This window comes from Schistocerca cancellata, chromosome 2 (assembly GCF_023864275.1).
Source record: "Schistocerca cancellata isolate TAMUIC-IGC-003103 chromosome 2, iqSchCanc2.1, whole genome shotgun sequence".
Taxonomy (NCBI): Eukaryota; Metazoa; Arthropoda; class Insecta; order Orthoptera; family Acrididae; genus Schistocerca; species Schistocerca cancellata.
The window spans coordinates 267,089,263-267,114,946 of record NC_064627.1 but is presented as its reverse complement, the minus strand read 5'-3'; the positions used below and the strand labels follow the sequence as shown (position 1 = coordinate 267,114,946).

The following is a 25,684-nucleotide window of genomic DNA, read 5'->3' as shown; positions in this document are numbered from 1 at the left end:
GGTAACTGGAGATGCTGGGCAGGTCGAAGTGTGCAAAAAGGCATTTTGTAGCCTTTTTGGCATTACAAATGAGCGTGTGCGACGAATTTGTAACTGTGTGAAAAATAATGTCCGCCCACGTGACAGTAGAGGATGTACTGCTTCAACCATTGCAACACCACATATAGTCCTATCGATAATTGAGGATCATATTAAAACATTCCCTACTAAAATCTCTCATTATTCAAGCAAAGAAATGTATTACTTAAATCCTGAATTATCTGTAAAAAGTATGTAAGAACTGTTCTTGAAGTTATATCCTCATACCAGAGTGTCATATGGAATTTATTTAAGGGTTTTCAATGAGCGTTTTAACTTACGCTTTGGGCGGCCGCAAATCGATACTTGCTGCTGTTGTGAGTCACTTCCAGTGAAGACTAAGAGTCCATCATTGAACGACACTGCAAAGCGTGTGGCCGTAGCGGAACCCATGGTACGTAAAAGAATAAGAAAAAAATTCTATTTAAAGATGGGTGCTGTTAAGGAGAAGTGTGCAGAAAATGACCATGTGGTAGCATTGTGTTTCGATTATATGCAAAATCTGCAGTTGCCTAAGCTCCCAGTACAGGAAGCTTTTTATTTACGGCAAATTAACGTTAATGCATTCTGTATTACAGACCTAAAGAGCAACAAATCCAAGGTATATCTGTACCACGAAGGTACTGCCCACAAAGGACCTAACAAAGTATGCTCGTTTTTGGTTGATTACATCAATACGGAGATACCTGATAGTGTTACTGAATTACACCTGTTCTCGGATGGGTGCCCTGCGCAAACTAAGAACAACACAGTGATTAGGGTAATGAACTGCCTTGTAAGTTCTGGCAGATTCAAAAATGTATTCCAGCATTTTACTGTGCGTGGCCATTCATTTTTACCATGTGATCGTACATTTGCTTCCATAAAGTGGTTGATAAGAAGAAAAGACAGGATATATTCTTTGTATGAGTACGTTCAATGTATGGTAACATCATCCAAAAAACAAAATATTAATGTAAAGCTTGTTACCGTGGAAGAGATTTTGGGTTACAAAAAATGGTAGCCCAAATTTTATAATCGATCCTGTTTGTCTGACGACAGTTATGGGACGAATGTGGACAAAAGCAGTAAAGTGAAATTCACAGTGTCCTCATTTATGAGCTTCCATCACAGTGAAATGTTTCCAGGTAAAGTTGACTGTTACTATCATATTGACAGGCTCGTAAAACACCGCCTTTCATTGCGACATTCATTACAGACAGAATCAAAGTTGCCTGCAGAAATTGCTTATAATAACAAAGTTGCAATCAATGTCAAAAAATTGAAAGATGTGAGACAATTAATGCAATATATTCCTGATGAGCACAAAGCCTTTTATCTGGAATTGACTGAGTGGCCTTCTGTGGACACTCCTGAAGATGATTCATAATAAATTTTTGGTGTAAAATAACCTGTATAGTGTAGTGTTAATCCTTCATTGTCCTGTGACGTGAAATAAGAAATTTAATTCCTAATGTCATATATTTAGTCTTTCCATATAGTGTGTGCATACATTAACAATATTTTCAATTTCTCTGTTAAACAATATTAGACAATGTACAAATAATATTGTATATTAAATTTATACAATAAAGTAATTTTTGGTAACATAAACAAATGTTGGTGTTAAAGTGTCAGTCCAAAATGACCATCCTGCAATAACAACATAAGTCCGTACAATTAAAAAAAACGTTCATGCAAAGTTATTACAGTTAAAGTACTTTGTTTTATTGTTAAAGCATACCTAACATACACAGTCAATATTAAAATTAATGGATTTATCCTACTGTCCATTATTTAGCCTGTATACAGTTTTTTGCTTCTTCTGAAAAATTTACTTTTTTGGACTACTGTTGTTTTTACAATTACTGATTCACTTGTAAGAAGTCCATGAATGAGGAATTTATTACTAGCGCACTCGAGCAGATGTAACTTCGATGGAATGCTCACGCGCAGCCTGCGATATGTAAGCTACAATAGAATCGCAGACCAGAGGGCAGTGTCGGCAGCAGCAGTAGTAGTAGTAATAGTAGTAGCTCGTAGTTGGGCGGTTGGGTCAGGTCGCTCTTAGAGAGCAGTTGTGTAGTTGTTTAGCTCACAGAGAACACTGGTGTCTGGTATGGAGTTGCGGGGGCCGGTCGTGAAGAGCGATGGCGGTGCCTGTGCGATGTAGTATAAGATAAAACCAAAAATTACTATTTATAGCCGCGCGCATATATAATTTGTAACAACTGATTTTGTACTTTTGTTATATAAAGTCCCTTGTAAATGTTTTTAAAAAATCTTTTAATAATAATCTTTCTTAGAAAACTAACTTTTGACAATCATTCATCTGAATTTAAAGATTTTACAAATATCTCCTATCCATGGTTATCCCAATTATCGTAATGAAAAATCAGTTGTTTCTTTTTATACATGACAAATCTAGCGGCCAGCATTGCACTGGGCTGTGGCAGAATTTTTTTTATAGGAGCAGATATATACGCGTTATCCGGCGACATAATTGAGGTAAGAATTTTCAGTCTATTCAGAATGACTTTTCAGAGCCATGACGCAGCATTCCTGACGTCCAGATTACCAGTTTAGATTCACAGTCAGTTAATTATTGACAGGTTATATATGAGTCACAATTTTATTGAGAGGTTAGTCACATTTTTATTGCGAGGTTACGTAAATAAACTGTTGGGAGGTTACGAACTGTTTTTTGTGCAAACAGTCAATGCAGGACAAAGGGGTACAGCTCCGAAAGGTGTTCGACGTTGTGCCACCACATCGTCGATTAATAACCAACATGCAGTCATACGGAGAATATTCACAGATTTGCGATTCTCTCCGTGAAATTTTTTAACAATATAATTCAGTGTGTTATACTGCAAAGCGTATGTTCAACAGAAACCAAGTTAACATTGGATGCCCCTCAAGTAATCGTAGTAGAAATATGTTCGCAATAACTATACGACTTATCACATAGAGCCAGCAGCACTATCAGACTGTTCCCTGACGATCCTGTTATCTTACACTCATAAGGAAATGGGGAATGACTTGGACAAAATTTCGACATGATCTGATGAAAGATAGTGCTCTCCAATTTGCAATAATGCAATATAACACCTATTACAAAAAGAATATACCCGACAATATCCGACTGCAAGGTTAACTGAGATCGTAGTTTACATATGTAGGGTTTATCTACGTATATCTCTAAATGGCTAATCCCGTTCATGGCGTACAGCCCTAGTAGCAGGCTCCCTACCTAACGACTTCCAGGCATAACAAATATTTGATTTTCAATATTTCATGTAAGTATTGCCCGAATTTATAAATTTAAAATGCTGTCATAATCATCTCATTAAGAGGCAAACTTGTATTAAATGCTTCAAATAGCTTTAAGCACTATGGGACTTAATATCTGAGGTCATCAGTCAGCTAGTCTTAGAACTACTTAAACCTAACTTAGCCTAAGGACATCACACACGTATAGGACATAATCGTACAACTCCAGCACAGCAGTAACCATCCCTGTATTGACGGACCAAGTGCAACAGGCATGGAACTCTATCCCACAAACTGGCATCCGGCACATGAACAACACAATGAAGGCACTTTTGCATGCTTACATTCAACATTCTGGTGTTTACTCCGGTTATTAATGTACCTGCATTTCACATTTACAATGGTTTATCTCGCACTTACATTAACCTGTGATCTTGCAATGTTAATCACTTAAATATTTTTTCCTACACAAATGTATTCCCGAAATTTCTTTATTCTACAGTGATTATTTTTTGGAATTGCGATTTTTTTTACGGTCAGTGTAGATAAGGTCTGTAATTATCTGCGCGGAATGATTGAGACATCCTTCGAGTTATTACTGCATGAATTGTCTTATTCCCAGCAGGTTGTCTTCCAGTCACACATATGCGTTAGGAGCTGTAAACACCATCACCACAAAAAAAAAAAAATCGTTGTTTATACATATCTCTCAGCCAGCGCGGATTGAGATCTATAGCATATTGCGAAGATTGATTTGCCCATAGTTTCTAAATCTGTAACTGATTTTGATATTAAATGCCATAAAGCTGTTGAGGGAGTGAAATGTGGAAAGGATGAAACATGTGCGAATGTAGTATTCGCAGAACACTCCGTTAACTGATCCCACTCGCAGATTCAAGATTTCTCGTACTGACATGTAGATAGTGTGCGACCCTTGCTAAAATGATTGTTGCATTTCCCTCATCAGTTGCAGCTCTTTTAGTTCGCGTATTTTATGCTCCACAGTTCCAGTTTCCTGATTTTTCTTTTTCTTTAGTAATTTTTGCAAATGTAACAACTATACTTTTATGAATATGTAAAATGTATTTTGACGAAGCCAATTGTATGGTAAACATGCTGAACGGCTAATAAATGAACATACGGAAGGGTAACAGTAAAGGATTGGCACGATAAGCATCGTTCAACATACACTGGCACCAGTGCTCTAACGGTTTGACGAAATTCTTCGTAAAGCAGAACCGTATACACTTTTTCGACTGACATTGTGGAAATCTGTATAGCTTCAAGAGTAAGTAGCCTGATCGGTACAATAGCAGAGCACAGACTGATATAGCCTTCAGGCGCACGGGTAGGCAGACGAACTTACGGGTTTGCTTACACTATTGTTACACGGAAGCCCCCGTTATACCAGGGAGAATGAAAGCGGTCACAAGCATACGTGCATTCGCAGACAATACCATTCGCTTGCACGTGTGAACTAGGATTTACACGGGAGGGAAAGCAAGATAACACGAGATATAACGGACATGGCCTGTGGACGCTGCGTTATATTTTTTGGCACTAATAATCGGCACACGTGATACAACATTATACGGCTAGAGCCACGATGCAAAATTTTGATGTTCGGAGAGGATTATTTTGCAAGGTGAGAGCCCTTTTTGACGAAACAAGCCAAATGTAGTAGGTAGTGCATCTAACACTGAGTTGCAGCTCCATATTTCTTCTGCACAGATGTCAGCTGACGCTTTCCGATTGCTTCTCATTACAAATGAGCGGGAAATTTAAAAGCGGAACACTAAATGGTTCAAGTGGCTCTGAGCACTATGGGACTCAACTTCTGAGGTCATTAGTCCCCTAGAACTTAGAACTAGTTAAACCTAACTAACCTAAGGACATGACACACAGCCATGCCCGAGGCAGGATTTGAACCTGAAACCGTAGCGGTCTAGCGGTTCCAGACTGCAGCGCCTAGAACCGCACGGCCACTTCGGCCGACAGGAACACTAAATTACCGACGACCAACATAACCTGAAGAAAGGCCAACATTTACACTCTGATTATTAGCAACCGGAGACATTTTCGTTAGTGGTTATGTTGCATTCCAGTAGCCGCTATATGAGTATATCAGTTGCTTTCTGATATCTGCAGTAATTTATACTATGCAGCAATCAGTCGTCTTTTTTTTTTTTTTGTAGGTTTTATTTGGAAAATCCAGATTTAGTTTAGTGCCTAGCCATTATCAATGCACTATTTTCTAGTCTACTGTATTCAAAGAACAGTGACTGACGCCCGAACAACAGGGTTTTGGCATGCATCAAGACTAGAAAGTAGTGCATTGATAATGCCTAGGCACTAGCCGAAATCTGGATTTGCTAAATAAAACCTGCAAAGAAAAGGACGACTGATTTCTGTGCTCTATAATTTATAAATTATATCACAGTCGCTGAGTGCACCCACTTTCCTAAAGGAAGGTAACATGATGAGGTATGCTAAGCACTTCAAAGATTTTATTAAATCACGTAAAGGAAGATAATGTCAATAAAATATGATTAATGGAATAAGAAATATAAATATGATCTGTCACTTTATAAATTCCGCTATATAAATTGTTAGAGGGCAGACAGCATAATTCCGAGTAACCCATTTTTATGTATCATCCAAAATTTCTAACATAATAGTGATACATAAGCCGTGTAATTAAAGATACCATGAAGGCCAGCAACGAGAAATATCATGCCCTTCGTGTATTTTCAATTGTAATCAACATAATACATCCTTCTCATTATCAAGGAATTTTAATGTGCCTTTCTTTTTAGTAAAAGTGCTTCTCCATTACGTTCCCGCTTGGTGCAAGCACCCATGAATTTATTTTCTTTCTTGTGCATACCCAGTAGGACCTTAGAGCGCTTCATTAATTTTCTGCCAATCGTATTTCTTTTGCTTCGCCATTTTTACTGTGGATCTGTTGAACCCCAGAGATATGGAAACTACTGTGAACATCCGACGAAACTTTGCATAGATGTGTTGAACAGCGTTTCTAATACGCCCGCCAATCGCGTACAGAGCGCACAATGAGACGTAAAGATGCCTAGAAAATCGTATCTCTCGCCAAGTAAGAGTGCCTGTGAGAGGTTTCACCCGATTTTGTGCAGCCCACATAACGTAACTGCCATGCATTTCCTTCTTCATGACATTTCGGGGCCAGACACAGCGCAGGCAATGAGGACGCACCTGCAGCGTTTTTGGTGGTAAGTGTTTCGTCACCCACCATACAGACCGTACTTGGCTCCCTCTGATTTTTATCACTGCTCACAAGAACCGGTGGCTAGATTTTGAAACAGACAACAAGCTGCAGATCATGGTAGAGAAATGGCAAAAAACACAGGCGGCTGCCTTCTATGATGAGGGTATTGGAAAGTGGATACAAGGCTAAGACAAATGTCTCAGTCGGAGCGGCGAGTATGCAGAGAACTAACTGGAAGTTATAGCTAACTGTTGCAAATAATACATTTTTGATTTTCACTGTGGTTGCCATTTCGCGAGCAATCGAACCTTACTTTCCGAATAGCCCTCGTCCATTCTTCTAGTAGCAAGATTACACTCTCTTCAGATCACTCCATCGATGGCGCAATTCGTGTCAACAACAACAACAACCATAGAGGATTAGTCGGCAGACGAAAGCTTTCTGCACTGTCGGGACCGAAGCGTAAAGCACACCAACATCCTTTGATCGTTCGCTTAAAGATCGACAACCAGCGAACCTCGAACAAACTCAAGCGAATGCGAAGAGAACACACGACTGAATACCGTTTGCAAAAGCGCCCATAGCGCTTGCACCAGAGGGAATAATTTTCGTTCGCTGTTGCATGTTCGCTAGTGTTCGCTTCTATGTAAAGGGGGTTTGTGGACCTCTTCTGACGGCAGGACAGTGGTTTGCGACGCTGTTATCTCGTTACTATTCCCGGCGGGGTCAGGGATTTTCTCTGCCTCGTGATGACTGGGTGTTGTGTGATGTCCTTACGTTAATTAGGTTTAAGTAGTTCTAAGTTTTAGGGGACTTATGACCATAGATGTTGAGTCCCATAGTGCTCAGAGCCATTTGAACCATTATCTCGTTACTATTTAATCAGTTTCCATACATGTTACGTCTTTGAGGTGCTGTTCAAAGACTCTTTCAAAGCAACAGGAACGTAGGGGAAGGTGGGGGAATTACACGCATGTGGGTAATCCCACGCAGGCTGATTTACGCAGTTTGAATGGCGCAAGCTGTTCCCAGTTGGTGTTAACAACTACTACGCGGTTTATGCCAGCCATTTTCCAGTGGCATTGTTGGAGCAGTGAAGTATTGTTTATTTTCGGCGTGTCTCATGTAATTTTGGTCAGCTGTATTTTGCAAGGTAAATGCTACTATAAGTTGCTTTAATGTAATTCTTGCATATCAACTACTAACCCTAGATAAAACCTTTAATTTAATTGTCGATTTGCCCCGCTATTTGAATTAGGTGCCGAGTTATGCTTAGGTTAGTCATCGAACTTAGTGGGGTAATGCCACGCAGCTGTTGAAGTGCGTGGTATTCCTCCTTGCAGGTTATATTTTCAATACTAACGAGTTTTTTTTTTTAATTTCAGATGGGTAGATATTATAAACGAAAAACCCAGAAAGCAAAATGGATGCAAGAGGAACTTTGTAAGGCTCTTTATGCCATCAAATCTGGAAGAAAAATAAGAGAAGTATCAAGAGCTTTCGGGATTGATGAAGCTACTCTGCAAACGAGAATGAACTTTAAAAATACCGAGGGTCCAAAACTTGGAAGAAACCCAACATTTTCGACAGAACAGGAAAATGAGATTAGGGATCATGTTATTACAATGACATTACATGCGTCTAGCTGCGAAAGATTGCATTAGAGTGTGCAGAGGCTAACAACATTGCAAACAATTTTGATAAGTCATCTAGGTTAGGTGGAAAGGATTGGCTAGCTCTATTTTTAAAAAGAAACCCAAGTATTAGCATGAGAAAACCTGAAGTAACTAGCATTAACAGAATACAGGCATTTAATGAAGAAGAGGTTAATGCATATTTTAAAAACTTAGAACATGTCTTTGATAAATATAAATTTAAAGATGGGCGAGTGTTCAACCTCGATGAAATGGGCACAAATACTGTACAAAAGCCTGAGAGAATTTTGGCTCCTAAAGGTGTTAAACAAATAGGTGGGGCCACGTCTTGGGAAAGGGGTAAAAACGTGGCGATTTCAGAAGATGTCTGTTTAGTTTGTAGAGAGTTTGGGAAGGATGGAGAACTATGGCACCGATGTATTTCTTATAGCAGATGCAGTCAGGAAGAATGTAGTGGCTGGAACACTCCAAAAGGTTCCAAGTGCGATCTTTGCTGTACGGTATGAGAAAATGAACTCTTTTCACTTAAAAAAAAAAAAAATTTAAAAAACGAAAATTATAAGAGATGTTTGTAGAATTACATTATTTCGTTCTTAAATATACTGTTTACTATTTGTAGTAACTAATAAACAAATAAAATAGCAAGTAATGTACATTTTTAAGGTTTGTTTGTTTAACATGTTATTACCCAGTACTTTTGCGTGTCATTACCCTCAGGGGTGGGGAATACCACGCATTTCCACTTTTTTTTATTTTAATGTTCAAAATTAAGCTACTGTTTATAACTATTTATAGACGATTGGAATATGTGGAGAAATGTCCATTGTATGGTATGTACTTATTTTCGTAGGTTTTAATGACGTAAATAATGGTTCACATCGATTTTTCCTTAGGTGCGTGTATTTCCCCCACTCTCCCCTATATACAGGGTTATTACAAATGATTGAAGCGATTTCACAGCTCTACAATAACTTTATTATTTGAGATATTTTCACAATGCTTTGCACACACATACAAAAACTCAAAAAGTTTTTTTAGGCATTCACAAATGTTCGATATGTGCCCCTTTAGTGATTCGGTAGACATCGAGCCGATAATTGAGTTCCTCCCACACTCAGCGCAGCATGTCCCCATCGATGAGTTCGAATGCATCGTTGATGCGAGCTCGCAGTTCTGTCACGTTTCTTGGTAGAGGTGGTTTAAACACTGAATCTTTCACATAATCCCACAGAAAGAAATCGCACGGGTTAAGTCGGGAGAGCGTGGAGGCCATGACATGAATTGCTGATAGTGTTCTCCACCATGACCGATCCATCGGTTTTCCAATCTCCTGTTTAAGAAATGCCGAACATCGTGATGGAAGTGCGGTGGAGCACCATCCTGTTGAAAGATGAAGTCGGCACTGTCGTCTCCAGTTATGGCATGAGCCAATTTTCCAGCATGTCCAGATACACGTGTCCTGTAACGGTTTTTTCGCAGAAGAAAAAGGGGCCATAAACTTTAAACCGTGAGATTGCACAAAACACGTTAACTTTTCGTGAATTTCGAATTTGCTGCACGAATGCGTGAGGATTCTCTACCGCCCAGATTCGCACATTGTGTCTGTTCACTTCACCATTAAGAAAAAATGTTGCTTCATCACTGAAAACAAGTTCCGCACTGAATGCATCCTCTTCCATGAGCTGTTGCAACCGCGCCGAAAATTCAAAGCGTTTGACTTTGTCATCAGGTGTCAGGGCTTGTAGCAATTGTAAACGGTAAGGCTTCTGCTTTAGCCTTTTCTGTAAGATTTTCCAAACCGTTGGCTGTGGTACGTTTAGCTCCCTGCTTGCTTTGTTCGTCGACCTCCGTGAGCTACGCGTGAAACTTGCCCGCACACGTTCAACCGTTTCTTCGCTCACTGCAGGCCGACCCGTTGATTTCCCCTTACAGAGGCATCCAGAAGCTTTAAACTGCGCATACCATCGCCGAATGGAGTTAGCAGTTGGTGGATCTTTGTTGAACTTCGTCCTGAAGTGTCGTTGCACTGTTATGACTGACTGATGTGAGTGCATTTCAAGCACGACATACGCTTTCTCGGCTCCTGTCGCCATTTTGTCTCACTGCGCTCTCGAGCGCTCTGGCGGCAGAAACCTGAAGTGCGGCTTCAGCCGTACAAAACTTTATGAGTTTTTCTACGTATCTGTAGTGTGTCGTGACCATATGTCAATGAATGGAGCTACAGTGAATTTATGAAATCGCTTCAATCATTTGTAATAGCCCTGTAGTAGTTCCAATAACAAAACCTCTGTGTGACTATTCGACACCTATAACCGTTAAAAAATCTGCCACGTTGTCCAATACAAATTAGCTGAAACATCACCTCCATCTATTGACTAATTCTAGATATACGTATAGCAGTTGGCCTGCCATATGTCTATATGTACATGCAAAAAAATGGTTCAAATGGCTCTGAGCACTATGGGACTTAACAGCTGAGGTCATAATTCCCCTAGAACTTAGAACTACTTAAACCTAACTAACCAAAGGACATCACACACATCCATGCCCGAGGCAGGATTCGAACCTGCGACCGTAGCAGTCGCGCGGTTCCGGACTGAAGCGCCTAGAACCGCTTTTTTTTCACTTTTTTATTTTTTATTTATTTATTGTTCCGTGGGACCAAATTAAGGAGAAGTCTCCATGGTCATGGAACGAGTCAATACATAAAATTATAACACGATATTAGAAACAGATAAAATGAAATATTAAAAAAACATATTCAGGTGACAAGTCGTAAGTTTAAATAAAGAAAATCAACAATGTAACACTGGAATTTGCTTAATTTCTTAGCTCTTCCAGGAGCTCCTCGACAGAATAGAAGGAGTGAGCCATGAGGAAACTCTTCAGTTTAGACTTAAAAGAGTTTGGGCTACTACTAAGATTTTTGAGTTCTTCTGGTAGCTTATTGAAAATGGATGCAGCAGAATACTGCACTCCTTTCTGCACAAGAGTCAAGGAAGTGCATTCCACATGCAGATTGGATTTCTGCCTAGTATTAACTGAGTGAAAGCTGCTAACTCTTGGGAATAGGCTAATATTGCTAACAAGAAACGACATTAAAGAAAATATATACTGTGAGGGCAATGTCAGAATTCCCCGACTATTGAATAGGGGTCAACAATTGGTTCTCGAACTTACACCACATATAGCTCGAACAGCCCGTTTTTGAGCCAAAAATACCCTTTTTGAATCAGAAGAATTCCCCCAAAAAATAATACCGTACGACATAAGCATATGAAAATATGCGAAGTAGACTACTTTTCGTGTTGAAGTGTCACTTATTTCAGATTCTGTTCTAATGGTAAATAGAGCAGCATTTAGTATCCGAACGCCTAGGAACTTGAACTGTTCCGTCTCGCTTATAATATGCCCATTCTGTCTGATCAAAATATCGGTTCTTGTTGAATTGTGAGTTAGAAACTGTAAAAACTGAGTCTTACTGTGATTTAGCATCAAATTATTTTCCACAAGCCATGAACTTATTTCATGAACTACATTATTTGATACTGTTTCAATATTACACACAAGATCCTTCACTATCAAGCTGGTGTCATCAGCAAACAGAAAACTTTTTGATTCACCTGTAATACTAGAAGGCATATCGTTTATATAAATAAGAAACAGCCGTGGCCCCAGCACCGACCCTTGGGGAACGCCCCACTTAACAGTGCCCCATTGGGACTGAACATCACAACTACTCTCAATATTGCGGAGAATTACCTTCTGCTTTCTGTTCTTAAAGTAAGAGGCGAACCAATTGTAAGCTACTCCACTTACTCCATAATGGTCCAACTTCTGCAGTAATATTTTGTGGTCAATACAGTCAAAAGCCTTCGTTAAATCAAGGAAAACACCTAACGTTAGCAACCTTTTATTTAATCCATCCAAAACCTCACAGAGAAAAGAGAATACAGCATTTTCAGTTGTTAAACCATTTCTAAAACGAAACTGAACATTTGACAGCAAATTATGTGAATTTAAATGCTCCAGTAACCTTGTATATACAACCTTCTCGATAACTTTAGCAAACACCAATGGCGTAAAAATAGGTCTAAAATTGTCAACATTATCAATGCCTCCATTTTTATAAAGTGGCTTCACTACCGAGTACTTTAATCGGTCAGGAAACAGACCACTCCTAAAGGAAAAGTTACAGATATTGCTAAGTACTGGGCTAACATACATAGAACAATACTTCAGTATTCTGATAGATGCCCCGTCATATCCACGAGAGTTCTTGGTCTTTAGTGATTTAATTATTAACTCAATCTCCCACTTGTCAGTATCATGGAGGAGCATTTCAGGTAACAGTCTCGGAACACTCTTTTCTAAGAGCGCTATACGATTCACTGTTGGGACTAGGTTTCTGTTTAGTTCACCTGCTATATTCAGAAAATGATTATTAATTACTGTATGTTGTGACTTGGCAAGATAGCCAAGCCACTATGATTGGTAGCCGAAAAGCACGCGTTTAAGCTCACGCAGGCTGGCGTGAGGTCTGGAACAGGACAATGTAATTAATATAGCCAATAAGGTACGTTGCTGCTGGAATACTTAACTTTAATCCATAATTGGTGAACATTGGTCTGACGGTACATGCATCACAAGATAAATAGCAAATGATAATGGCGCCTTGCTAGGTCGTAGCAAATGACGTAGCTGAAGGCTATGCTAACTATCGTCTCGGCAAATGAGAGCGTAATTTGTCAGTGAACCATCTCTAGCAAAGTCGGCTGTACAACTGGGGCGAGTGCTAGGAAGTCTCTCTAGACCTGCCGTGTGGCGGCGCTTGGTCTGCAATCACTGACAGTGGCGACACGCGGGTCCGTCGTATACTAGCGGACCGCAGCCGATTTAAAGGCTACCACTAGCAAGTGTGGTGTCTGGCAGTGACACCACACTGTACATATATGCAACTTATCAGTAACACGGACATTCCCACTATGCACTGATTCAATATCCTCGACCTGTCTCTGCAGATCAGCCACTTCCTTTACGACTGTCCATATGGTTTTAATTTTATCCTGAGACTTAGCTATTCTATCTGCATACCACATACTTTTTGCCTTCCTAATAACATTTTAAGCACCTTACAATACTGTTTGTAATGGGCTGCCGCATTTAGATTTTGACTGTTTCTAACGTTTTGATATAATTACCACTTTGTTCTATAAGATATTCTTATCCCTCTAGTCAGCCACCCAGGCTGCCTGTTTGTGCCAGTACCCTGTTTTGAACGTTCTAACGGAAAGCAACTTTCAAAGAGCATGAGAAAAGTCTTGAGAAAAGCATTATATTTATCGTCTACTGTATCATTGCTATAAACATCTTGCCACTCTTGTTCCTTTATAAGGTTTACAAAGGTCTCTACAGCAACTGGATCAGCTTTCCTAAACAGCTGATGACTATATTTAACACGTGTTGCAGCACAAAAATCTTTTAGAGTTAAAAGTTGTGCATCATGATCTGAAAGGCCATTCACCTTTTTGCTAACAGTGGCTCTAGTAATGAGGAATGAACAAAAATTTTGTCTATGGTTGTTCTACTGTTCCCTTGCACTCTCGTTGGAAAGAATATGGTTTGCATAAGATTATATGAATTAAGGAGGTCTACCAGCATCCTCTTCCTTGCACAATCACTTATACAATTAATATTGAAGTCACCACATATAACTAACTTTTTGTATTTCGTATATAGTGAACCAAGAACCTCCTCTAGCTTTAGCAAAAATGTTGTGAAATCAGAGTCTGGGGATCTATAAATAACAACAGTTAGAAGTTTAGCTCCATTAAATTTAACCACACATGCACAATGTTCAAACACCTTTTCAGTGCAGTACTTTGAAACATCAATTGACTCAAAAGGGATGCCTTTTTCACATACATGGCTACTCCTCCACACCGCAAAGAGCTCCTCGAAAAGCTGCCAGCCAACCTGTATCCTCTGAATTATCTCCTTATTTAAGAAGTGTTCAGATGAACCAATAATTTCAGAGTCAACATCTATAAGCAGTTCACTAACTTTATCTCTAATACCTTGTATATTTTGATGAAATATACTAATTCCCTCATTACGTTGATACCTAAGCTTTGTCAAAAGTGGTTCCTTTGTTAGAGAGACTTCCCTTAAGCAGGAATACCTATCAGCTGACTTCAATCTAAAAAAGGTGCAGCTCTAACACCCACCTATGCTGTCACCAATAAGCTTTGCCAACCTCCCCTTCCCATATCTGTTGAGGTGCAGGCCATGTCTAGTGAAACCCGTCCTGCTGATAGACTCCACCGACACCACTGAAATGTGACCCATGCTTTCTGTCATCAGCGCACCCCCAAGTCTCATGTTATTACGCCTGACTGCTGTATTAAGAAGAGGCCGCACCTGTCTGTGCTCGCCCCACTTCCGACCCTACACATTGATGGCAGTGTGCTGAATGACTTGTCAGCCTACATGAACCACAAAACAAATGGACAGAAGCACAGTGCTCACTCCCATGAAAAGGAAGAGGAGTGCTGTAACTACCAGTTCGGTGTGTGTGCCACTTCATAGTTCACATGTGAAGTTTGCGCTTAATTTGATCACTAGAAGCCATTCAGCCTGCTAATATGACAGCAGTTGCATGCAAAGCCTGCTGGTTGCAGCCCCTGTTGGAACTAATTACTATATAGGCCATCGTAGAATACTCAGCTACCAACTTGTGTATCACGAATTGTGTTGTACCTTCTCTTCCATGTGTGTATAGGACCTACTGTTTGAGCAATAAGTTACAGCATTCTTGGGTTAGAACTGGTATACAATTTTTTATGGTAATCAAAGTTAATTGTATTATTTTTATGTATGCCTGAAGTGATTATCCTACCATGACTCTCCATGAACCTTTTTTGTATCCAGAGGTGAAGAGCAACCACTGTAATATATTCAGAATTAAAAGCTCATATTAAATTATTTTTTGCACATATGTAGACATTAATTTACAGTAAATGTCTGTTGTAGGCTCTGGAAAGTAATGATGCACCTGGGAAACTGTATGCCTTAGAGGGTGATGTAAGAAATGAAGAACAGATTCTCAGTGCTTTCAAATGGATAAATGACCACCTTGGTGGTGTTGATATCCTGATTAATAATGCTGGTGTTGCTCAAGATTCAGACCTTACAGGTAATAGTCTGCCTACCCATTACATCACTCTATAAAATACACATTCCTTTGAATGTGTCCAGGAAACTGTTTATGTTTAAAATCCCAAGAAATCCTTGAACTAGAAATAGATAGCTGTGGGCTAAATGTCAGTTACATTACAGTGAAAGCATAGGATGTGGATAGATCAGTGCAACGTACAATGAACATCATTCAATTGCATCTGACTCAACATGGAGATTAGAAATTTTACGGGTATGTGTAAAGTATATTTACATATTATATAAATGTTACAAAATTAATACACTACAAAAAGAATGTAATAAGTTAGTATCCACCTGAGAACAGTTACAGAACTAGGCCCAGAACCTAACATTCTACACCTGCATCTACATCCATATTCTGCAAACAAATGTCAAGTTCATAGCAAAGGGTAATTCCCAGATATCAGTGCATTTTTCCATTCCATTGACAAATGGAGAGCAGGTAGAATGATTGCTAAAATGTCTCCAAGCATGCTGTAGTTAGTTGAATCATGCCAATTCAGTTTTTTCAGCATCTCCATTATGCTATCCCATATGTCAAACAAACTTGTAACCATTCATGGCACTCTTCTTTGTAAATGTTCAGTATCCATTGTTAGTCCTATTTGATGTGGCACCCATGCACTCCACAAGCAATACTCTAGGATAGGCCATGCCAGTGTCTTGTAAGCTATCTTCTTTATAGACTGATTGCATTTATATATCATGCTACCAATGAACAAGTTTGTCAATCACTTTATCTACAGCTGAGCCATGTGATCATTCTATTTCTTACCCCTAAGGTTGTTAAGCTCAGGTATTTGTATCAGCTGACCAATTCCTTCTTTTCTGAAGTTTTCAGTCTTGTGACTAGTTTGAGGCAGCCTGCCATGAATTCCTCTCCTGTGTCAAGTCAGGGTAGCACTTGCTCCCTATGTCCTCAATTATTTGTTGGATGTATTTCATTCTCTGTCTTTCCCTACAATTTTCACACTCTATAGCTTTCTCTACTACCATGAAAGTTATTCCCTGATATCTTAACATATATCCTGTCATCATGACCCTTCTTCTTGCCTTTGTTTCCCATGTGTTCCTTTCGCTCATTCCGTGGAGAACATCCTCATTCTTTACCTTATCATTCCACCTAATTTTCAACATCCTTCTAGAGCACCACACATCAAACACTTTAATTTTCTACTTTTTTAGTTCCCTCACAATCTGAATTCCTTTACTTCATCTACTTCTTGGTCACCAACTTTGAAATTTATCAACAACCTCATTTATGCTACTCCTGATTGCTTCAATCTTTCTCAGGTTTGCTCTCAATCTGTAGAGTGTACTCATAGACTCTTCATTCCATTCAGTGTGCTCTGTAATTCTTCTTCACTTTCACTGAGGGTTACCAGCAGATCTTTGCACTGCTACTTTTTCATCACTCTTAAAATGTGATATCCTTTCACCATTCTTGAAACTTTAATTTCTGTTATTCCTTCTTCAGTTTGTAGATTGAACAGGAGGGATTAAAGATTGCATCCCTATCTTACCAAATTTCTAACTCGATCAGTTTGTTTTGGCCCCCACTCTTATTGTTCCCTCTTGGTTCTTCTACGTATTGTATATTACCTGTGTTTCCGTATGGCATTCTCCTCTGGTTCTCAGAATTGCCAATGTCTTGCACCATTTTACATCATTGAATGCTTTTTCTAGGTTGACAAATCTTATTGACATGTCTTATTTTTCTTAAGCCTTGCTTTCATTATCAAGCACAATGTCAGGGCTGTCTTTCTGGTGCTTTTAACTTTTTGAAAGCCAAACAATCATCACCTAACAACCCCTAAACTTTGTTCTCCATTCTCCTGTATATTATTCTTATCATAAATTTCCATGCATGAGCAGTTAAGCTGATTGTATGATAGTTCTTGCACTTATCTGCCATTAGTATCTTCGGAATAGTGTGGATGATATTTTTCCAAAAGTCTGATGGTATGGCTCCAGTCTCACACATTCTGCATGCCAACATGAACAGTCATTTGGTTGCCACATCTCCCATGATTTTAGAAATTATAAAGGAATATTATCTATACTTCCTGCCTTATTTGTTGCAAGTGTTCCAGATCTTCTTAAACTCTGGCCCTAATTCTGGATCCCCCATGCCTTTCATACCAACACACATTTTTTTATCTTTCACATCATCAGACAGTTCCTTCTTTCTCTAGAGACCTTCAGTGAACTCTTTCCACTCTCTGCTCTGTTTTTAACAGTCAAATTAATCTCACATTCTTAATGTTGATACATTTGCTTTTAATTTTCTCAAAAGTTTCTTTGATTTTTCCATATGCTGAATGAGCCCACCCAACATCCCTTTTCTTTTTTCAGTTTCTTCACATTTTTCCTACAGTCATTTCACCTTGACTTTACTGCACTTCCTATTTATTTCATTCCTAAGTGACTTAGACTGCTGTATTTCTGTGTTTCCTGGTAGCTAGTCCTATTTCTGTAACTGTCCTGTTTCGAGATGCCCACTCTCCTTCAACTGAACTGCTAACCACGGTATCTTTTGTCACAGTTCCTACAGCGTTACAGAACATCAGACATGTCTCAGTACTTGAGTATCTCACTTCTTTCCACATTGATTGGTCCTGACAATCCTCTTGATGTTCAGTCTACTCTTCATCATAACTAAGTTGTGATCTGAGTCTGTATCTGGGCCTTGGTTTTCCTTACAGTCCAAGGATTTGAGAATTTTTGCCTGTTTGTGATTTAATCCAAAATTCAAAAGGCACCTTAAGAATCAAGACAGTTCTCAGTTGTTGTGTCATGGACATGCTGAACATTCAATTTCTGAAGGAGCCAGACCTACAGCCATAAAACATAATGCAAATGTGAAACAAAATAGATTCATAATTGAGAGACAATTGATTTTAATTGTTTCTTGGCCAAGCAAGAGCTTGCATTCAGAGGATACTTTGAAGATGGAAGTTCCAACAACAAAGACAATTACCTTGAATTAGTGGAACTTTTGTCTTGACAGGAACAGTTTTTATGTGTGTTCATTTGCATTGCACTTCTGGCTTTAAAGGAATGTCAAGCACAATTCAGAAGAATTAACTGAATTGGCTACCAATGTTATTAATGATAACATTAAAAGAAGTTATAGTCATAAGAGTTTGTTAGCGTACAGGTAGATGAAAGACTGGCTGTTCCTTGTAAGTCACAAATGAGTATTATTCTCAAATTTTGTACACAGGACAGTCTGGTAGAAAGATTTATTGGTTTTCACAATGATTGTAGAGACAGAACTGCTCAGGGTTTATCAGAAATTATACTCAATGCATGTACTGTTTGAGGAGTTACTGACAAAATAGTGAGCAAAATATATGATGGCGCTTCTCTTAAAATTATGGGGAGAGAGCTTAGACTCTCCTTATGCTGATTTTGGCCTCATTTAGTTTTTATTTGTCTGTGAGGTTTTGGCTATGTTTAAATTTGCAGTGCAGCTTTCTTTGCTTTCATAACAGCTTTCTAACACAGCTGTCAAACCATGGCCAGTCTTTGCCATGCCTCACAACTTTGCTCATCAATACCTGGCTAAAGTATAACATATTTTACAATGCTCTTTATCTTTTTCTGATGATACTGAATATTGTTACAGCTAGACATGAAATTTTTTTTTGCTGGCTGCTCATGTAATGCGAAATCTGTTTCTTGTCACTCTTGCTAAGCAGAGTGATTTTCCTACCTTTTCTTGTATTCCTATATATGGTCAAATTCAGCGATGCTGTAATGGTCTTATGGTTACTGATACCCTGTTCTATGCTAACTGAGTTGCGAAGTTCATGTTGTTTGTCACCAGCAGATGTAAGATCTGTTCTCTGATTAACTACTCAAAGTAATTTTCAGATAAGGCCTACAGAACAATTTCACCTCATTTCCTGTGACTACTACCTGCCACAATTTCTTGAGTCTCCTAATCTATATCTGCTGAGTCGAAATTCCCATCTAATACTACAACATGAGTGAGAAATTTGCATGAAAATTTCAAGTTTCCCCTCAAATGTTTTGCTACTACTGCTCTTGAGACGGGGATCTATAAAAGCATTTGAAACACATCTATGAGCCACCTTTAATACTTGTTTTCACCCAAATTATTTCACATTCAGAATCTGTGCTACTCTCTCATTAGATATCACATTTTTCTGACTATAAACACACCTACACCACCAGGATCCATCCTATCTTTGTGATATACATTCCTGTCAGTGTTTAAAATTTAATTACTGTTAATGTCTGGTTTGAGCCAGCTTTCTGTCCATAGTACTATGTGGGCATTGTCACTATTTATAAGCAAGACTATTCTGGGACCTTTCCAAAAATGTTCCTGCAGTTAATTAATACTGTATTAGCATTTTTGTTTTCCAAATTGCTGTGATGAATGCTATCCTGTCTGAAAACAGAACTTATCTTACTGGGCCTGCAGAGGAATCACAGTCCTAAAAGATTCACTTGTTAGCGACTTCCTATGTGTAACGAATGTGTGACCTGTTAAGTGGGATTCTACAGCTCTCTGCCCAACAGTGGAGGTCTAGAATCCACATCCAAGATAATCGTAGAGTCATCTGAGCCTCTGGTTTAGGCCTTCCACTTGGCTCCAAATTAAAAGACCATGATCAGTTCTGGGGATTGTGATACAAAATGATAGTTATGCTTCCACCCCACAGACAAGGCTATCTGTCATCACCAAATCAGCCAGCAGCCTGTAAGAATTGAGGATGGTCTCTGTACCCACGTGCCTGACATCATTCATACCTACACAAGCCACAGTTTGCAGCTGGGTGCACCCAGTGTGCTCAATCATTGCCAACAGAGTCTTCTCCACAACTTTGACCAACTTGGATGAAATTAACCTCCCCCCTCTTCTCCAGCAAGTAAACAGAATGAACACTGGCCTTCATTACCAAACTGCCCACAATTTTTGTGACAATCTTCATCACACACCTGACAATGGAGATCCCAGAGACAGGCAGTCTACTCTCTGTGCTTGTCCGGACCTCTCAAGAAGATCGAACCATTCCAACAGGCAGTGCATCCCATCCTGGCTCAGATGTACTTTCAGCAGTAGGCAATATCTCAAACCTGTGTTTAAGATGCAAGGAGACAGTCATATGGCTAGTACCCACTGTTCACCAATTGTCGGCAGGTAAGTGTTGACTGGCCGGGATATGTGAAAGCATCAGAGATCCCAGGCTATGCTATAGGTGATGGAGGTGTCAAAGCATTTATCTCAGGTGCCCCAATTCCACTGTAGTCCAGGGTAGCAGCCTGAAGCCTGTTAACCATGGCCAACATAGTATTCAGTTGTTTACAGACCATGGCCATTTCCCCCTGAGTCTGTACACAACAGGTGTAGTCCTACCCATCTTTAACTAATTTTTGTCTGTACCACAAGTAATGTAACACTAGCCCAAGAAATACACAACAGGTGTAGTCCTACCCATCTTTAACTAATTTTTGTCTGTACCACAAGTAATGTAACACTAGCCCAAGAAATCACTGATTGCAATCTAAGTTAGCTACTACACTACTTTTATTTTTAACCGCACTCCAAAGTCAGCTCACACAAAGATAATGCACTGAAGTTTATGCAGATAGCTTATAGTAAGTTAGTAAAAACTAGTCTATGTAACAAAATACACTGAAACAATTCACTTCCCTACAGAAGTTTGTGAAAAACAGGAGCTAAAGTAAATTCGTTTGTATAAAACAGAAAACTCTACTACTGTGCCAGTCACATCCGTTGGGCTCCTTAACTGCCACTACACAACTTTTCTTCTAATATTGTGTTTGTGAATTTCACATTTCTTTTTAAATTCACTAAAACTATTAATGACAAATATCATTAGGAACTTAACATATTGGCATGTGATATGGTAGTAAGAATTTCAAGGTTCCTGAAGAAGGTTCCACAAGATGTTAGCACAATATTCTTATCACAAGATTCTGTAAAAATAAATGCTTTTGTGGCATTACCTACATTCAAACAGAATAAAATAGTATCAAGTAAAAGCACATTAGCCACTTTGTCTGCAATTCATCTCAGTAAGAGAGAACTGTAAATGCAAAGCAGGAAGAACTACGTTCTTTGGTTAACTTATCTACATGCTGGTGCCAACATAGACTTTTATTCTTTTGGATGCTTAGGAATTTCATTATCAGAGGTTTTTGTAGTGTATGCCTATTTATCTCTACTCATGGCAGATTTAAAACATTTTCTTGTGTCAGAAATTACATTGGATAAGCTTTTGGTGAAATTAAGAGATTCCTTTTTCATCTTATTCTGCAGGATATATTTTATTCTTCTTTGTAATGACAGCAAACTAAGTGACAAATTATAATGTGCTCCTAACACAGGCAATACAGTCCCATTACTACTGCATAAAAACTGTGGAAGTAGAAAGACCTGGTGTTCTGTTCAACAGAAAAATTGAGGACCATTTTTGCAACACTTCCTTTATGCAAGAAATAAATATTTTATGGGAGACACATTTATTTAATTAAGAAGCAAGTTGAGAAGAATTTTTTTTTACAATTAGCAAATTTTGTATAGTTTCAAATATGTTTTAAGATAGTCTTTGAATATACACAAAATTTTTATAGCTTATCAATGGCTGGGTGTAGAAAAACAGTTTTCTTTTTCAAAACTCACTTTATGATCAAACTAGATCAGTGATGTATGAATATTAAATGCCTCTTTTTTACATTAAAGTTTTTAAATAATATTTCTTTTTTCTCTTCTGCACCACTTCAATGGACCTTTCATCCTCAAATTCCCTATGAGCTGTTATGATCTTGATACTCTTCACCACCTGCAGAGAGTGTATCACTGTAGAAACTTGCTGCATCCTTAGAAATGGTAAAGAAATGCATGAGGTTCATTATATCCTTTTCTGCACTCAATTATTTCTCTTGGGAATAATCACAGCATGTTTCATGGTTTTGAATGAATGAAAGTTCTTCTTGAAACATCACATCATACTTCTGCTCCAGATAAATATGTAATTTTAACAGCACATTGAATCTTAACATTCTCTGTAAGTTATTGATTGTACATCCATCATTTTAAAAGGCAAGGTAGATTTCAATAATTCCTTAGAGATTCAATTAGAAGTTGTAGGAATATCAGTCTTTTCTCCACACCAGTGAGTTTCCAAGCTTCACAATGTGATTTGATCTCTTCCTTCTTCCAATAGTCAATCCAAACTGTACCAACTGTATGATCCAATAGCATGAAACTATATCTGCGAATAGAAAAGTAGTGAGTAAATTTGGAGAAGACTGTAGTGTGTTCCATAAAATGTGGCAGCATAAAGAGCACTATAGAATTCTTGTTCTGGTTGGTGCACAGGTCTGAAAACAGCTCAGGTTTCAGGTCTCTCTTACCAATACCTCTAATCCCCTCTTCCAAATAATCTAGGAGAAAATTTTGTAGCAGAGATGTAATTTCATTTGCACCTCTTCCAGCTTCTGTTTCACACCAAATATACTGAGAAATGTTATGAGTACCTTGTTTTGGTTCATGTATCAACTCAGTAAGGTTATAGAACCATACCTGTCATGCGTAAAAGACTTCTCCAACAGAGATCTGTGGCAGAGATTAATTTGTTGTATGTCAAAGACAACTTCAGTGTCTTCAGAGTATATATTCAGGAATACCTATAATGGATTTGGCAAGCTAAGTAGCATAAAGTGAGGTTTGGAAGTACCATTACATATGCATGAGGTGAGACTTGCAAAAACCTGGTTGGTTGATCTGCAAGAAACTTCAGTGTCAAACTTTAATACATGACTTCTTATGTTGAACCTTTAATGTATGATTATACCTCTTGATTGGTTGATTTGGTGTGTAGCGGGACCAAACTAAAGGGTCATCAGTCCCTTGCAAAAACAGGTGGTATTTTGTGTTCTGTGAGTGTGGAATAAAACATGTTTTGCTAAAATCTGCTGCATAGGCTTGTAGAGAAAGTTGAACAGTATTTGTTAAGAAAAAAAATTGAAAAATGTGTAAAGCGAGTTTTGTAAAAATGGTCCTAAATTCTTCTTCATTAAAATATTCAAGTAAAATTATTTTAGAATGCAGTTCTTTCATAGTAAACATTAAATTAATTTCTATTTATTCCTGCAAGTGCTGGTTGGCATGTTCGTTTTGTAGAATAATATTTATTTTCAGCTGCACCAACAGAAGAGTGGAGAAAAACTTTTGAAATTAATGTCCTCGGACTAAGCATTTGTACAAGGGAGGCTGTACAAGGAATGTTCCAGAGGGGTGTCAATGATGGTTTCATTATAAACATAAGTAGGTAAGCAATTTAGGTTACTGAGTACAATCATCAACTTTGAAGTGCAAATATCACAAAACCCTCTTTATTAATTATTTTTTAACCTTGCCAATAACTAGCACAAGTGTAGACCTTTGTTATAAAGTAGATTCTTTTCATTCATCAATAAAACATCATAGTATGTAGATATTACCAAAGAGATCAACCTTTAAGAAAGTGAATAGGTCAAGATATTCAGAGATAGAGATCTATCAGAAACAATTTAAGTACTGTATTCTAACAGGTATATATTGTTGAAGAGAAGTTTCTGAAGTCTATCTGTGCTTATAAAGCTTATAAATGAACTTCCATAAATATTTGTAAATATACACTGTTCTAAACATACAATAAAATAATCAGAGCACATATCAAGTTAGTTACATTCAAATAATTTTCTGAGATGAAGTCAACTGTACAAAACATCCTTATAACACTCTGCAAAATTAATTATCACTATCCTTCAAATCATTGTTTGCGCAAGTGGTGTACCACAGCATGTTTATGCTCTGACAACAGCTGCTGAAGAAACAAATCTTTATTTGCTATATGTATTTTACCAGGAGTCTCAGAGGCACATAAATATGCTTTCACCTGTGGCAGATTTGTTATGCCATACCACACTCATGATCGTGTCTTCTTATTCTTAAGTTAAAACGATGTTGTAATTGACATTTTAGTGAGTGGAGTGGTAGGGGCCAACCACCAGTCAGTCATAGTTCTTTCTTTAGAGGCATATGCTCATTGTGTTGCCAGATTTACAGGTAAATTCAGACTTGGCCAAGCTTGTCTGAATGTACATGGGAACACTGCCTCCCACAACTGCAATCTGTGAATCACAGAGTTATTTCATTTTAGCTACAGCCTGTAAGTCTTGACTCCATTACAAAACCTAATTATATGTAGTACATCAGTATCACATATTCCCTCACAGCACTGACAAAACATAAAGAGTCAGGCATTTGGCACCTGTTTAAAATGTAGATATAATCTTTGACATGACATAAATATTTTATCTAAAATTTTGTATTGGTATGATCACTACCAAGCTATCAATCAGAATGAAAGCCAGTATAGAAACTGTCTCCATCAGCAAACAAATCTTTGTACCCTGCTCCTGAGAATGCTATGGAATATAACTTTTGGAACCTTGTAACTAGTTTTATCAGTTGTGTCGGTTGGAGATGCTCTGCAGACACAAGAGCTTCCACATATCAGGGTATTACTTGTAGGTATAGGGTGCTCAGTAGCTGATTTTTGATGACTTTACTAAAATATTTCCATATAAATTTGGTTAATATATTTGTAAAATGTAAAACTGAAATACAATCTCTCCCTTCCAGTTCATTCTCCCATTAATGTGTACCCCTCCCACACAGGCATGAAACATTGAAGGATCATCTCACCAGAGGAGGAAACCATGCAATGTTGTCTTGAAAGGTGAAATAACTGGACTTCAGTCACCATTCTCAGTCACTGAAAGGAACTGTGTGTCCTGGTTGGACAGCCAGTTTCAATGAACATAGTTTGTTTTCCATTAATTCGTGCGACATGTACTGTATGACAAGCAATTCACTGTTGTGGCACATGGGGTCACAAAAGCATATTCAAAGCTTAAAATTTTAGAGGTTTGTCATCAGTTGAGCATTATATGTTCAGTCATCATGTTTCACAAACCCCATCAAGAAGGGGGATGTCCAGGGATGTGCAACAAGTCAATGTATACTTAAGAAAAGCCAAGGAAATAATAAAACCTTAATATGTATTACATATTAACAGGAAACTTCCACTACACCACTTAAAACTAGTCACACTCATGCAGGCTGAATTTAATCACACAAATTAGAGAGAAATATGCTAATCTGAAGAAAGACTGCTACCTCAACAGC

General features: G+C 38.4%; 1 protein-coding gene across 1 annotated transcript in view; it reads left to right on the top strand.

Moving 5' to 3' along the window:
* Nucleotides 1-25,684, top strand: part of LOC126145073 (dehydrogenase/reductase SDR family member 11-like) — a 60,730-nt gene that overhangs the window by 9,452 nt on the left and 25,594 nt on the right. Inside the window, exons 2-3 of the mRNA XM_049915530.1 lie at nucleotides 15,262-15,424; nucleotides 23,651-23,780. Coding sequence (XP_049771487.1) covers nucleotides 15,262-15,424; nucleotides 23,651-23,780 — 293 coding nt within the window. The remainder of the gene's footprint in view (nucleotides 1-15,261; nucleotides 15,425-23,650; nucleotides 23,781-25,684) is intronic.